General features: G+C 38.2%; 1 protein-coding gene across 2 annotated transcripts; it reads left to right on the top strand.

The window, feature by feature from the left end:
• The first annotated feature begins 56 nt into the window (after positions 1-56).
• Positions 57-6,011, top strand: LOC121386846 (uncharacterized protein SCO4629-like). Of its 2 annotated transcripts, XM_041517864.1 has the most exons (5): positions 57-90; positions 2,060-2,115; positions 3,222-3,410; positions 4,117-4,240; positions 5,313-6,011. In XM_041517864.1, exons 2-5 carry the CDS (start codon positions 2,107-2,109, stop codon positions 5,798-5,800), a joined length of 810 nt encoding a protein of 269 aa, XP_041373798.1. In that variant the 5' UTR covers positions 57-90; positions 2,060-2,106; the 3' UTR covers positions 5,801-6,011. The 2 variants fall into 2 exon arrangements, with proteins under 2 accessions (XP_041373798.1, XP_041373800.1); XM_041517866.1 differs by lacking the exons at positions 57-90; positions 2,060-2,115 and adding an exon at positions 2,955-3,071.
• The last annotated feature ends 9,257 nt before the right edge of the window (positions 6,012-15,268 follow it).

Raw genomic sequence — 15,268 nt, 5'->3', positions numbered from 1 at the left:
TTTCGGTTGGAGTTAAAGTTTGTTTTGTGTAACGACACCACTAGAGCACATTGATTAATTAATCATTGGCTATTGGATGCCAAACATTTGGTAATTTTGACTCGTCTTCAGAGGAAACCCGCTATATTTTTCCTAATGCAACAAGGGATCTTTTATATGCACTTTTCCAGACAAGAAAGCACATACCACGGCCTTTGATCAGTTGTAGTGTACTGGTTGGAACGAGAAAACTAGACGACATCTGGACAGCTATCACGCTCTCTAACCGCCAGAGACCAATCTATATATTAATATTCCGCACTCTGTGCCTACCAAACAGTAGTCAAAGATTCCCACTCAAATACAACAACAGTCCTACGTTTGTCGTTAAATACCTTTACATCGATAATTGTCGAGCTCCCTGATAAAACAAAAATTAAATGTTAATCTCTAATACACACACTACAGGAAGAAATCAGTCAGCAAATACGTATAAATTTAACCGGAACATTATTCAAAGGGGATGCTATCGGATTTCTTGTGTGTATTAGTGATTAATATGTAAAATTTGCGAGGGCGTAGCGTGATTTGGGCCTGGGAGGGGGGGGGGGGGGGGGGGGGTTCGAATATGAACCAAGTGGACCTTTTTCTATTTTGTTTTTGCACCACCCGAAACTCCATATTTATAAACCTGTATGTTTTAGTACTGCTGGCGGACCATTTGCTTCAGCGGGATGTGTGTGTGTGTGTGTCAATCTAATTAAAATTAGCTCCACTATTACATGTGGATCTAAAGACAGCCAGTTGGAGCTCATGTCCACCAATCAAAACCTTACTTGCAGAATCCTGCCAGTGATTTAAAAATAATTTGAAAACATTCCGAATTATGTTTCGTGTGAATTACGAATGCCTTAAAACATGTTTTATTTTATAAAATAAATAATTTTAATGTAAAACTGAAGACTGATTTAGTTTTTTTAAATTTTATAAATAAATAAATAATTTTTAATGTAAAATTGAAGACTGATAACCCACCCCGTACGTATTGGTATGGTTCGCTGTACTGCGGCCACTAAAATAGACTCGCCCGATATTTTTAGAATTTGTATGCTCCCAAATAACATTATAAAAGGCGAAGTGTGATTGGTCAATATTTAAATTATTATTTACAGACGAAATGTTACCTGGACATTGGGGACTACGCAGTGTTGTTAGTTTTAAATCACTGGCAGGATTCTGCAAGTAAGGTTTTGATTGGTGGACATGAGCTCCAACTGGCTGTCTTTATATCCACATGTAATATTTTGAAAATAAATTATGATTTTTTGCATCAATATATTATTTTATTAAATTAAGTGGCTAAAATATTTTATTTAGCCTACTTGATAAAGCAAAAGCAAAATCTACCAAGTGAGTGTGTCTAGTGGATAAACTGCTGGACAATCAAGCTGACGACAGTGGTTCAAATCCCGTCAAAGCTGGCTCACACATTCATTCATCTTTCTCATCTATCACCCTCTGCCTACCATTCTCATTATCGTAATATACAAAAACAACTTTCCAATTTCTCCCACGATTTCAATCTGTTTCGACCCTTTCTGTCAGTTTCCTCCAACTCTGTCTTCTGAGCTGTCCACACCATCGCCAACTTCCTCCACAGGTGCAGACTCTGTGTATTTCCCTGCACCCACTTGGCATTCTCGTTCTCTGCCGCTAATAAAGCTGGTCTGATCCACGGCACTAACTAACGACCGCCGGTAGTAGGGGAGCATAGTAGGTGGTTACAAGTGCCTCTTAACAATGCCAAGAGTAACTACTGAATATTCTTCGAAGTGGTCAGACTAAGCCCACAGCTAAAAGCTGATGGGGAATGACAGGTGTGTGGCATGGATAATCACAAGAGACAAGCACCTGTCGCAGTTGGAGAGACCAGGACTGGGATGTGGAGGTGGACAGCGAAAGAAGTTGAAATATAGGAGGAGTTGCCAGATCGGGAAGAAATGTAATGGAATTCAAAGGAGTAAAGGGAACGGGGGTAGTGGGATAAAAAAACAAAATCTACCAAGATACATTCTTTCAGATAACAAGTGACCATACAATCATCCTGCAAGCAACTAAACAGTGAAGATGAAATGGGTAAGAATGGGAAAATCTTAAGTACATCTAATTCTGGGTTATTTTTTTATATTTGGACGTCAAACAATTATAAGTTATATATCAATACATATAAACGTAACGGATATTAGCACAGATTTAGTGAAATATTGATTATATCGCGGGTGAATTTAACGTTTTGCCATTTTCCATACTGATCTGCATACAAAATTGAAATATTATTTTCAATCCCTAAATGGTATATTGTTACAATAACAAATCATTTATATCATTGATCTTTTTGGCTTTAGGCTATAAAATCACAATACAAATTTTAAATACATAGTTAACACGACGAAACGTTGGGTTTGTATGATCGTTTCGCTATAGATTACATTATTTATCAGTTTTTGGGCCACTTGGTTTTTTGTTGGGGGTTGTTCCGTTTAATACACTGACAGTAGTTTGGTTGTAAGTTGGTTGTTTCTATGGGGTGGTGTGTTGTTTTTTTTAAAAAGATTATTTTTTTATTATTATTTTGGTTTGGTTTAGTTTGTGGGACACAAGTGGGGTCAACCCATTTTTAATTACGTCATAAAATTTTTCTTATTAATAGTTTCGTTGTAAGTTTGGTTGTCATCTGCCATTTGTTAATTGTAGTTTTTTCTGTTGTTTTTTTGAGGGTTCTCGTGGGCAAACAAAAAACCATTGCGAATTAATTTTAGCATTTTTTCACATTGTTAGAATATTTCGTGTTTTTTGCTATTTGCTGTAGTACGGTCCGAAAATTAACCGTATCCTGTACTTGATAGTCCCAAAAGGTCGGACACAAATGACGTCAAGGCTTACCATAAAAACATTATTTAATACGTCATAAATAAATAAATAATAAAACAGTATCGTATATTATAGGCTAAATGATTATTGTGTAATAATAAAGCAACGATTTCTCTTTTAATTACTTAATAATCATAAACTATTTTTATAGCAAAACCACAGTAAATATCTCACAAAACCATTTTTTTTTTTATTTTTTTAATTTATTTATTTATTTATTGAGTCTCCAAATTAAGCCAGTAGTTTACCTTGTTGGTTATAGTTGTTACGCTTGTGTCAATCAATATACTTATAATTATTCTTATTTATAGATCCACACACTATGGACGAAAGTAGTGCGAACGCAAGGCCGTTTGTTCCATTCACGTGACAGCCGAATGCCGTGGATATGCACGTGTCACGGAGAAGAAACCCGATGGCATGGACGTTATTCTAAACTGGATGTTCTCCAGGCAAATAAATTATGGAATTACATGCAAATGGGACACACGATTGAAAAGGTATAGATCCGAAATTTATATATAATATATATATGTATATATAGGCCTTTTCACACACACACACACACACAGAGAGAGAGAGAGAGAGAGAGAGAGAGAGAGAGAGAGAGAGAGAGAGAGAGAGAGAGAGAGAGAGAGAGAGAGAGAGAGAGAGAGAGAGAGAGAGAGAGAGAGAAAATGCAGTAGTTATACGAAATGGTACCTTGGCTTACGAATATGCAGTTTCATAATGGTCACAGAGAGTATTAATTTTTCTTGAGAAATGTATGGATTATACCTTGATTGCATGCCCACATATATAAAACAAAACAACAACAACACAAACTCCAACCACCTCGATCGCAATAGTAAAATAGTGTTAATACTATACAAATGTGGTCTAGCTCTCTCACTGTCAAGAGTATTCGGGCTACCTTGTGTCGCAGGCTCAAACCACCTCGGTGGATGGATTCAACTGATTAAGTTTTTTTCTCATTCCAACCAGTGCACCACAACTGGTCACAGTGGTACGTGCTATCCTGTCTGTGGGAAAGTGCATATTAAAAATCCCTTCCTGCTAATGGAAAAATGTAGCGGGTTTCCTCTGATGACTACGAGTCAGAATTATCAAATGTTTGACATCCAATAGTCAATTATTAATAAATCAATGTGCTTTGGCGGTGTCGTTAAACACAGCAGACTCTTAACAGACCGTTTTGTTCCACAGGCCGACGTGATTCTAGTTTGTGGAAGCAATGACACGCGTACAGCCGAGTTCGCTACACAAATGTACCGCGATGGATTGGCGGACTGGCTTCTCTTTTCAGGAAACGAAGGCTTACTCACAAAGGGTAATAATATACTTTATTATATAACATTTAGTGAAATATCTTAAAATATCAGTGAAATAAAAGTGTTATCAGTCACTCTGTGACGATAACACATTTTAGAGTGAAAATTTCACAGTTTCGCTTTAAAATGTGTTATCGACACAATAGAAGGTGTTATCGTCACTGTAAGAAAGCCGGAACTATTTTGCTGCTGGCATTTTAAAAATAAAGATAAATTGCCAAAAGTTATATAATAAATAGAAAATTTCATGTTTTTGGGGGTTTTTTTTGTTGTCAAATATGATTTATATTTCATCTCGTGAAGTTTGCAATCATATCACACTCGTCGCGCAAACTTTTACCCAGCCGGAAATTAATTGGTTTAGTGCTACCTTCAGCCACCCTCCGGGTTGCACTGTACCGAATGAGAAACATCTGTCTCATAGTTCGAGGCAACAGCAACTATTTCTTGTAGTACTAGTATTCCCAATACATTAATATAGATCCCGGTCCAAACATTCGAGGCGAGATTTACCTCAGTCGGTTGGGTGCGCGCCTGAGGTGCTTGCGTCGCAGGATCGAACCACCTTGGTGGATCCATTCACCTGATTGGCTTTTTTTCACGTTCCAACCACTGAACCACGACTGGTATATCAAAGGCCGTGGTATGTGCTTTCCTGTCTGTGGAAAAGTGCGTATAAACGATCCCTTGCTGCATTAGGAAAAATGTAGCGGATTTCCTCTGACTACATGTCAGAATTACCAAATGTTTGACATCCAATAGTCGATGATTAATAAATCAATATGCTCTAGTGGTGTCGTTAAACAAAACTAACTTTAACTTTACATACCGGAGAATTCGTAATCGGCGACCAGTGGCGGATCCAGAAAATCCATTTAGTTGGGGCCCCAATGACATAAGGCGGGAATGCCAATGGAACTTTGGGAAAGGTTTGGAGGGGATCGTAAAAAAATGAAAATAAATATATAATAAAATTACAACTGTCGCCCCGGACTCCCCCCCCCCCCCCCCCCCCCCCCCGATCCGCCTCTGAAGACGTATTCCGAATAAAGATTATACTTGTTATTGCAGGAAAATGGACTCAACCGGAGGCCAAAGTTTTCGAAGAAGTTGCTGTCGGCCTTGGGGTACCAAAAGAAGTGATAATCGTCGAGCCACGTGCCACCAACACCGGGGAAAACATGCTGTACTCTCACAGAGCACTGGAGAGGGCGGGTCTAACACCGACGTCAATCATCCTCGTACACACACCGTACATGGAACGCAGAACGTATGCGACCTTCATGAAGCAGTACCCAGGAGCAGACAACATGAGGGCGTCAGTGACGTCACCAAAAATGACTCTGGAGGAGTACCCCAACGAGGACGTGGGATCCCTTGATGACGTCATCGATGTCCTGATTCGCTGTTTGACAAGAATTAAAGATTACCCGCAAATGGGATTTCAGATCCATCAGGAGATCCCGGATAATGTATGGAAAGCCTACAGACATTTGTTGAAGAAAAACCAAGACAGTCACACACTGATGCAACTGCGACTGTGCTGTAGGCCTACGTAGTATTAGGCGGTCACTTTAGGGAACAATAACAAAATATGCACCTGTTTTATTGTTTAAGAAATAAACACAGAGAGCCGTGCCTAGAGGGGCACAGGACAAGAAGCGATCGCCCCAACAGCAAAATGCAAATATGTGCCCTCTTTAATTGCAGGGGCGGATTATTATGGGTGGGTGTACCCAGTTGCATGGACACCCCCCCCCCCCCCCCCCCCCCCCCCCCCCCCCCCCCCCCCCCCCCGGCTAAAAAAACCCCAACAAAACCCACCACGTAGATCTACATAGATCTAAATTGATTTCCACTTAAAATTTATAATTTCAAATTATAAACATTTACATATTATTTCGGAAGCCTCCCTTACCTAAAGCATAATCCGCCCCTGGATTGAGCACATGTTGTGGTCTAGTTGGTGAAAATCGCAAATCCCTATATTACTATACCTTGATATTTAATATTTATTTATTTATTTATTTGTTTATTGAAAGTATATGTTGGGCCAATACACTTTTAGGACTAATTAAACATTTTCTAAATTGTATTAAATTCAAACCCTTATATAAGGGGCCAGTTGATTCTTGCCTAATTCCCCAAGAACTCTTAGGCCTAGACATGATTGCATCTGTGCTATTAAACTGTCCGTGAACTGTATTTTGTAAAACAGTTAAGTGTAGCACCAATATCGTTTCATCTATGATATTAAATTGTCCCTTACTTGTATTTTATACAAACCCGATTTTTGTTGTTAGTCTACTTTTTAAGAATTTGTAAACGGGAGCCGCGGAACGAGGTAGAGGCTCGGCGGTCATGCCCCCTACTATTCCCGGTGTCTTTGTTACAAAAAGTAAAACCTCATCAAACTGTAACCACCCACAAGACACAAGGTACAGACATTAGCGAAGCCAGCAATTTATGGTGGTGGGGGTGCACCCACATTGTCATAGATGTACGAGCTCCCATTTTGTAAGGGTGGGGGTGGTGGAGTGCAGGATGGGTTTTGCCTGAATTAAACGAAAATGCACGAATTTGTTCAACATTTATTCATATTAGCATTACTACCAAACAGCTATATAGGGTTGCAAACGAGGATGTTTTTTTAAAATATATATGTGTGCCCCCCCCCCCCCTCCTTTTTGACACCTTCCTATGCCCGTGAGCACTGGGGTGGGGGTGGGGCAGTTGCCCCCTTCCCTGCCCCGTACGCTTATGCACATTGTTAATTTGCGCTTTTATACCTGTTTTGGGGTGACAATTAACGACCCCCCCAAAAAAGGTTATGGGGAGAGAAGATGGAAGGGGGGGGGGGGGGGTACTTGGCCTCATCCGAACAACACCAGTAGGTAGATTATACCCCTGGTTCTCTGTATTGCAAAGCGAGGGGGGGGGGGGGGGGGCTTGCTTTGTTGCATTGAAACGGTTGACATAAAGGCGGATTGCTTTCAATAATTAATACAACAAAGTTTCAATTACTAATTTTTCATTTTAATATTTACAGCACATGTATGTACACATTAAAGATTTGCATAACAGATATGATATTTATGATATCTTCTCTTCTACACGTAACCACACGTCATACAAACAAATTAAGACGAAAATTAATTATGTTTCCATCATAGGCGTACGAGCTCCCATTTTTGTTGGGGGTGGGGGGTGGAGTAGGGAAGACTGATTTTTGCCTTAATTAAACAAAAGTGCCCGAAACTGGATTACGTTTCATATTAGCATTACTGCCAAACAGCAATATAGGGTTGCAAACGAATCGCCACGCATTTTTTACATGGATTAAAGGTAGGGTCAACTCAAACAAGAGCCTTATGTGTTGGAAAGATGTATACCCGGACCACCAAAACATACTGACACTTTAGCAAATGAAAAACGCGTAATTTTAGAGTTAATAAAAACCATTATTATTCCTGCTAACTGGGGGCAGCCATTTTGTTTCGTTTTTGTGACGTACGGTGGGATAGCTCGGGGCGAAGTGACGTCAGCTCCTGACCATCTCCTGTATGTACAGTGTAAACAAAAGCAGTAATTTTCGACACGGCGCTTCTCTTTGATCAACCTGACTTGTAAAACAGCATAAATGACGTAATATTATAATAAACTATTTAACTAAATATATTTCAAGTTACATTACCGGAACAAAATGGGGTTATAGTATTTTTCTCTGATAAATAATCCAAAGGAAAAATGTACAAAATTAGGCCTATTGATATGCTACTTTGGAGCAAAAACAACCCACAATACCCAAGTGATAATTTTCTTTTCTTTGGGACTACGCAATTGGTCAGTTCTGTGGTTTTTGATGAAAAAGTCTTTTTAATCAATAGTTTTACAGAACTATTCACAGTAATAAACCATGTCCATTACAATTTTAGGGGCGACAAGTAATATTCCACAATAACGGTATGTATTTTTGTGTCTAGACGGCGACAATTAATTGGTTCGTCTGGTTACCAATCAAATACACACCTGCCAATCAGGAATCACAGGTAGAAGCAGCTAACAGCATAGACCAATTAACTAAGAAAACAACTTCATGTATCATTTCAGTACGTAGGATAATGCATGGGCAAAACATTGTTAATTGTTTCGACTTGTTGTGTAGCCACTTTGACAATGGTATTTTATTTTGTATTGAAAACTAATATATATAGTGCTCGATATACTTATTGCTGGCTTACTGGGATGTGTATTATTACAGAACATTGCAATGTATGACTATTTATCATCCCGCAAAAACCAGGTAGATTGTGTTTCTCTAGTTCTAAGGCTCATTCCTGACGTTACGTGTTAAGTATTACGTAACCACCAGCTCGCCAGAGGGCGTACTCACTGAGATGGTACAAAATGGCTGCGCCCGTTATATATAATAGCCGTCACATTTAACCGTTTTATTAATTAACTATACGATTATACGTGTTGATATTAAGCAATAATGTGCATTATATATCGTTGAATATGCATACCAGGCCAAATGCCTTAATTGTCCTCTCCTTTAAGACTAATATTGTGGGTAGAATAATGAAAATACATAGTGAAAAGTGTTCAGACCAGCACATTTTGCCCCGAATGTTTCTATTGTTTTTGCCCGAAATGGAGGACTTCCTGTAGGACTGGCAGTACCGGATTTATAAGGGAGCAAAGGGGGCAATTGCTCCGCCCCCCCCACCCCCCACCCCCCGACTAAGGACTTCCTTTCTAAAAAAAAATGTAATAATTATAAAATTAGTTCTTTTTTTTTTTTGTCGTGTAATTTAATTTCTGTTGAGGGCCCCCCGAAACTGAAGTGCCCCGGTCCCCCCCCCCCAGTCTAAATCCGACCCGGAGGACTGGGGGTGGGGGTGGGGGTGGGGGTGGTGGTGGGGGAAGAGTTCCTCCTATGCCCCCCAGTCTCGTTACGCTTATGGTTTCCATACATTTATATTACCTACTAGTGTTATCATACCTACTGCATAATCTACATATTAGAATTCTGTTAAACAATATACACCTACATATAATACCTGCTATCTCTCTTCCCTTGATTACCAACTACCTTTCTTACATGCCATATATACTCGTAACTCAACAAACTTAATTATGCCCAAGTACACCTGTTCTGGTTAGTTCTTGCTGGTGTTATATTATGTGACTGTTAGGCTCAGACTACCAACTGTCAGCAGAAAGTTGGCCAACTCGACGGTTGCGTTGTAATTTCCCCAACTCCCGACGGCGGACAGGTGCACTCAGATTAACGACTAATGGAATATACGACGAGAATCGAGTTGTAAGGGCGCTCAGACTAGCAACTGGACAGTCGTAGAAATTGTGACTGCAGAAAGTTGGCCAACAGAAAAATATCTACTCACAGTTAATTAATTTTATTCAGTATAGTTAATCACAAGGACGATGATTTCATCACCAAGCTTTTTTTTTACAAACATTACCGACACATCCTTTTCATAGTTAAATTACACACTATATACAACTTCATATCTGATTAAAATTAGCTCCACTGGTTAATAACCAGTGGAGCTAATTTTAATCAGATTATAAAACTTCATCATTAAAATGATAAAGTTTGACAAACCCAAAACATTTTTTTGTCGAGTTCAGGATGACAAGTGTTTGCGGTTGTATGCTAGACTGGTTTTTGCACCTAACCTTAGATAATTGTGATAGATGGTTGTAGCAGTGAAATTGTTCGCGAACGCTCGGCCTCCTGAACACGACCCTGGTGTTTGTATTAACTTCAAATACATTTTACGCAAAACAGAAAAGGTGCGTAGCCTACCTTTGAAACTAGAGTCAGTGAATTTAAAATGTGGAATATACACAATCATCTGACAGGTAGCGAAATCAAGAAACGTGTTCTGTGTACGACACGAAAACAAAAATAAAATGTAAAAGCATGTAATGAAATAAATCCATGCATGTCTTGAATAGGGAAAAGAATGAATGAATGAATGAATATATGTTTAACGACACCCCAGCACAAAAACAGAGATTAGCTATTGGGTGTCAAACAAAGGTAAGTATATCAACAGAAGGCAAAGAAGAAGAATAAAGAAAGAAAGAAAGAAAGAAAAACCCCCAAACAAACACCATAAACATGGTTGATTAAATGTCTCGCCTAATATAAACTGAATAAAGAAATAATTTGGGATGGAACACTGAGGATTACAATTTACTATAGATACTAAAAAATTTAATTAAAAAAGTAATTTAAAATTACCCCCCCCCCCCCCCCCCGAAAAAACAAAAACAAAACCCCAACAAAACAACAAACAGACAAAACATACATTGTGATGAACATACACACGAGTTCAAATACATGTCATGTCAAACCAGGCAGGGCGGAGCAGGCGGAGGGTGATTTTCATAGTGGGGTGAGGTAAACTATGTTAATTTGATTTTCAACTGGAGGTGAGATAACAGTTTTGATTTTCGACCCGGGGGAGGGTGAGGGGTGTGTGTGTGTGTGTGTGTGGACGTCCATTATGTTAGATGTTTAAATGGGCGTGCGGTTACCATGTATTGATTTTTAACTTGGGTGTGTGTGTGTTGAACTATGTTAATTTGACTTTCAACTGGGGGTGGGGTAGATAATTATATGGACTGATTTTAAACGGTGGGGGGGGGTGGGGGTGGGGGGGGGACTATGTTTATCTGATTCTATCTAATTAAAATTAGCTCTACTATTACATGTGGACCAGAAGAGCTAATTTTAATCAGATTGTCTCTGGTATACAATCTAATTAAAATTAGCTCCACTATTACATGTGGATCTAACAGCAGCCAGTTGGAGCTCATATCCACCAATCAAAACCTTACTTGCAGAATCATGCCAGTGATTTAAAAATAATTAAAGATAATTATCCCGAGGGTATAGGACATGTTTCGTGTGAATTACGAATACCGTAAAACATGTTTTATTTTATAAAATAAATAATTTTTAATGTAAAATTGAAGACTGATAACCCACCCCGTACGTATTGGTATGGTTCGCTGTAATGCGGCCACTAAAATAGACTCGCCCGATATTTTTAGAATTTGTATGCACCCAAATAACGTTATAAAAGGCGAAGTGTGATTGGTCAATATTTAAATTATTATTTACAGACGAAATGTTACCTGGACATTGGAGACTACGCATTAAAATTAGTTCTACTGGTCTAAATAAGGCATTCGTAATTCACATGAAACATATCGTATACCCTCAGGATAATTCGGAATATTTACAAATTATTTTCAAATCACTGGCATGATTCTGCAAGCAAGGTTTTGATTGAACATTAGCTCCAACTGGCTGCCGTTAGATCCACATGTAATAGTGGAGCTAATTTTAATTAGATTGGATTACATACTGCTTTTTAACTATGGAGGGGAACAATATATTAATTTGATTTTTAACTGGGGGAGGAATGCATTATCTTGAGTTGGGGGAAGAGTGCCCCCCCACCTCCACACACCCTTCTGGTACCTATGGTGTGAAGCAATGACGTCAAATAAACTAGATCGCGCACCAAGTGGTTTCTGATTGGGCCGCCATGACCAAATACCGCAGACTTCCGGTCAGGGCAAAAAACCCACATGACAACAATATATATTTGACGTCAATGGTGTTAAGTATTTTTGTACAAAACGTCAGTCATGTTTAAAAGTAACCTTGACCTTTGATTGAATGATGTCCCCAAATATTTTATTAACAGTAACCTTGACCTTTGATTGAACGATGCACCAAAATCATTTAACAGTAACCTTGACCTTTTGGCTAAATGATGCACCAAAGACAATGCATAACTGTTTTGTGATGGCCCCCAGAAGCAAGTTTTGATTTCAGTCTTAGAACAGTTTCAAATAAAATATAACTTCTTTCAAATGTTTTTAATGGGGGTTTTTTTTTTTTTTTTTTTTTTTTTTTTGAGTTTTATTTTTTAACAACTTTGATGACATACCCATACGAATACCTAGTTGTGGAGATATTGCAGGCGTAGATCCAGGTGGGGGTCTATGGGATCTGGACCCCCCCCCCCCCCCACACACACACACACACTGAGTGAGTCTCACTGCAATATATATATATATATTTTTTCCATTTATTTTCAGTGTATGCACTGCAAATATACAGCTTACATTTAAGTAGTTAGGTATATAACATCCCCCACTCCCCTCAGAAAATGCTGGATCCGCACCTGTATTGAGCAGACAGATTGGCAAATGGATGTATGAGCAGACTGTGGTGGAACGTCTGCACCTCTGTTGTAGGCTGTAAATATTTCCATGTACAATTCTAATTTCATCAATAAAAGAAACAGACAATACACCAGCAGCAAACATTATGTGTACACAACATTCAAACATTGTAATAAATTCACAGACCGATAAAAAAACAGAGTCGTGGAAATATCAGTTAGAAATTATATCTTATTTAGAGCAATGGGAGCAATGTGGGCCAAGGGCCCTCCATCGGACCTATACACACACACACACACACACATACATGCACACACACATATATATATATATATATATATATATATATATACACACACACACACACACAATTATATATATACACACACATATATATATATATATATATATATATACACACACACACACACACACACATATATATATACACACACACACATTATATATATACACATATATATATATATATATATATATATATATATATACATATACATATATATACACACACACATATATATATATATATACATACATACACACACACATATACATATATATATTTTTTTTTTTACTGTATTAAATCATACAGTGTGGGTTGCCCCCCCCCCCCCCCCCCCAATCTATAATCCTGGCTACAGTATTGATTCAGAGATGATATTATTGATTACAGAAAGAAAGAAAAAAAAAATTCAATTTTAATTATGGCATTTCATTTAAACTTTTTTCTGTGTTTATATCCAAATACGGTTCAAGAACGATATCATGGGTTCACACTTCATCTGTCTGAGCTGTCTGTCCAAGACAATGGGTTAGTTGTTAGCTGTTAGTAAAACCGAAATTGGTGTAGTGGCCTTACACAAGAGTCATAACAACTCGCTCTGCCCAGAAGCCGGTACCTGGGATACGAACCCAGTACCTACCAGCCTTAAGTCTGATTCCTTAAGCACTACACCACCAAGGCCAATGAAGAATAAATGATCACACACGACTGAGATAAAGAGGGTGGGCAAACACCCGTATTATTTTTAATACCTCCAAATGTCATACAAAAATGGAAAAAAAAATGCATAGAGCTAAAAACAATCAAATGTGATGAAGTATTCTATAAAGCAGTCACCTGTTTTAACAGAACACCTTAAGATTCTCCTTACAAATATGTATATAATGGAGTAAAATGAGGATATTTTGGTGCAAGGAAGGAAATGTTTTTATTTAACGATGCACTCAACACATTTTATTTACGCTTATATTGCGTCAGACATATGGTTAAGGACAACACAGATGTTGAGAAAGGAAACCCGCTGTCCACTGGGCTACGTCCCGGCCACATTTTGTTATTAATAACCATAGACTGGATTTTTTTTTTTGTATGCATAATTTTTTTTGTGTACCGAAAATAGCCCTTACACTGTACTCTCAAGGACATTATTAATACATGTAGTTAAGCATGTAGAATCGATGATACAAATTAATTTTCCTGTCTAAATGCACCATAATTCGATTTATGATGGATGCTATTGCCAATCTGGGTAACATAAAAAAATGCAGTGTTAGCTAAATCACAGCAGTGAGGGAGAATACTTCTATTCTTGTGTATATATTTTAAAATATATATACATATATATATATGCCTTCACTGCTAACTCAAATGTTTTTTTAATTAAGTGTATATCGCCATTTGGAAATTAACTCTTTATATGTTTAATCAGCTTGTATGAGGGATGTCGGCACATCTACTATTTACGATACTAATCTGAATTCAGGCTACAAATTTTCAAAGCTAGAACCATTGCAGACTATGACGTCACGATGACACATGCCATAGTGACGTCATAGCCTAAGATGATTTTACGATATTATAGCACTATGGTAGCTTTGAAAATATAGGCCCAGATTATGACTCACTGACATACAGAACACACAGGCTAAAAGCAAGACCTGCATATACTTAACAAAAAGTTAAAAGTTTGTTTTGCTTAGCGACACCACTAGAGCATATTGATTTATTAATCATCGGCAAATTGGATGTCAGTTAAGTTTGTTTTGCTTAACGACACCACTTGAGCATATTGATTTATTAATCATCGGCAAATTGGATGTCAAACATTTGGTAATTTTTACATAGTCTTAGAGAAGAAATCCACTACATTTTTTTTTATAAGTAGCAAGCAGGGTTCGAAATTCGCCAAACAAATATAGTGGCCCAAAAAATAATAATGCATGTTAGCAAATTATGGTAAGTGAACCACAAGTATGATTTTAATGTGGAATACAAATATTAATAGTGGCTCATGTGTTATATCTCTAAAGAAGATAATATTATTTGGGCGACTAACGCCATTATTTTAATATTTAAGTTGCCCAAACAGGACATTGGTCGCATTTGGCGACCTGGCCACAGGCCGTTTCGAGCCCTGGTAGCAAGGTATGTTTTATATGCATCAGACAGGATAGCACATACCTTGGCCTTTGGTATGCCAGTCCTGGTGCACTGGCTTTAGCGATAAATAGCTCAATGGGCCCACCGACTGGGATCGATCTCAGACCGACCACGCTATTAGTAGCAAAGGATCTTTTATATACAGCATCCCAGACAGGATAATACATACCATGCCTTTTGTTACACTAGCTGTGTAGCACTGGCTGGAACAAGAAATAGCCCAATGGGTCTACTGATGGGGATCAATTCTAAGCCGATCATGCATCAAGCAAGTGCTTTACCACTGGGTCTAACTTACTATGGGGACTGAATTTATCTCAGTCTGTCG

Source organism: Gigantopelta aegis, chromosome 12 (assembly GCF_016097555.1).
Source record: "Gigantopelta aegis isolate Gae_Host chromosome 12, Gae_host_genome, whole genome shotgun sequence".
In the NCBI taxonomy this organism is placed as follows: Eukaryota; Metazoa; Mollusca; class Gastropoda; order Neomphalida; family Peltospiridae; genus Gigantopelta; species Gigantopelta aegis.
The sequence above is the reverse complement of the archived record's forward strand: the minus strand, read 5'-3'. Positions and strand labels throughout refer to the sequence as shown.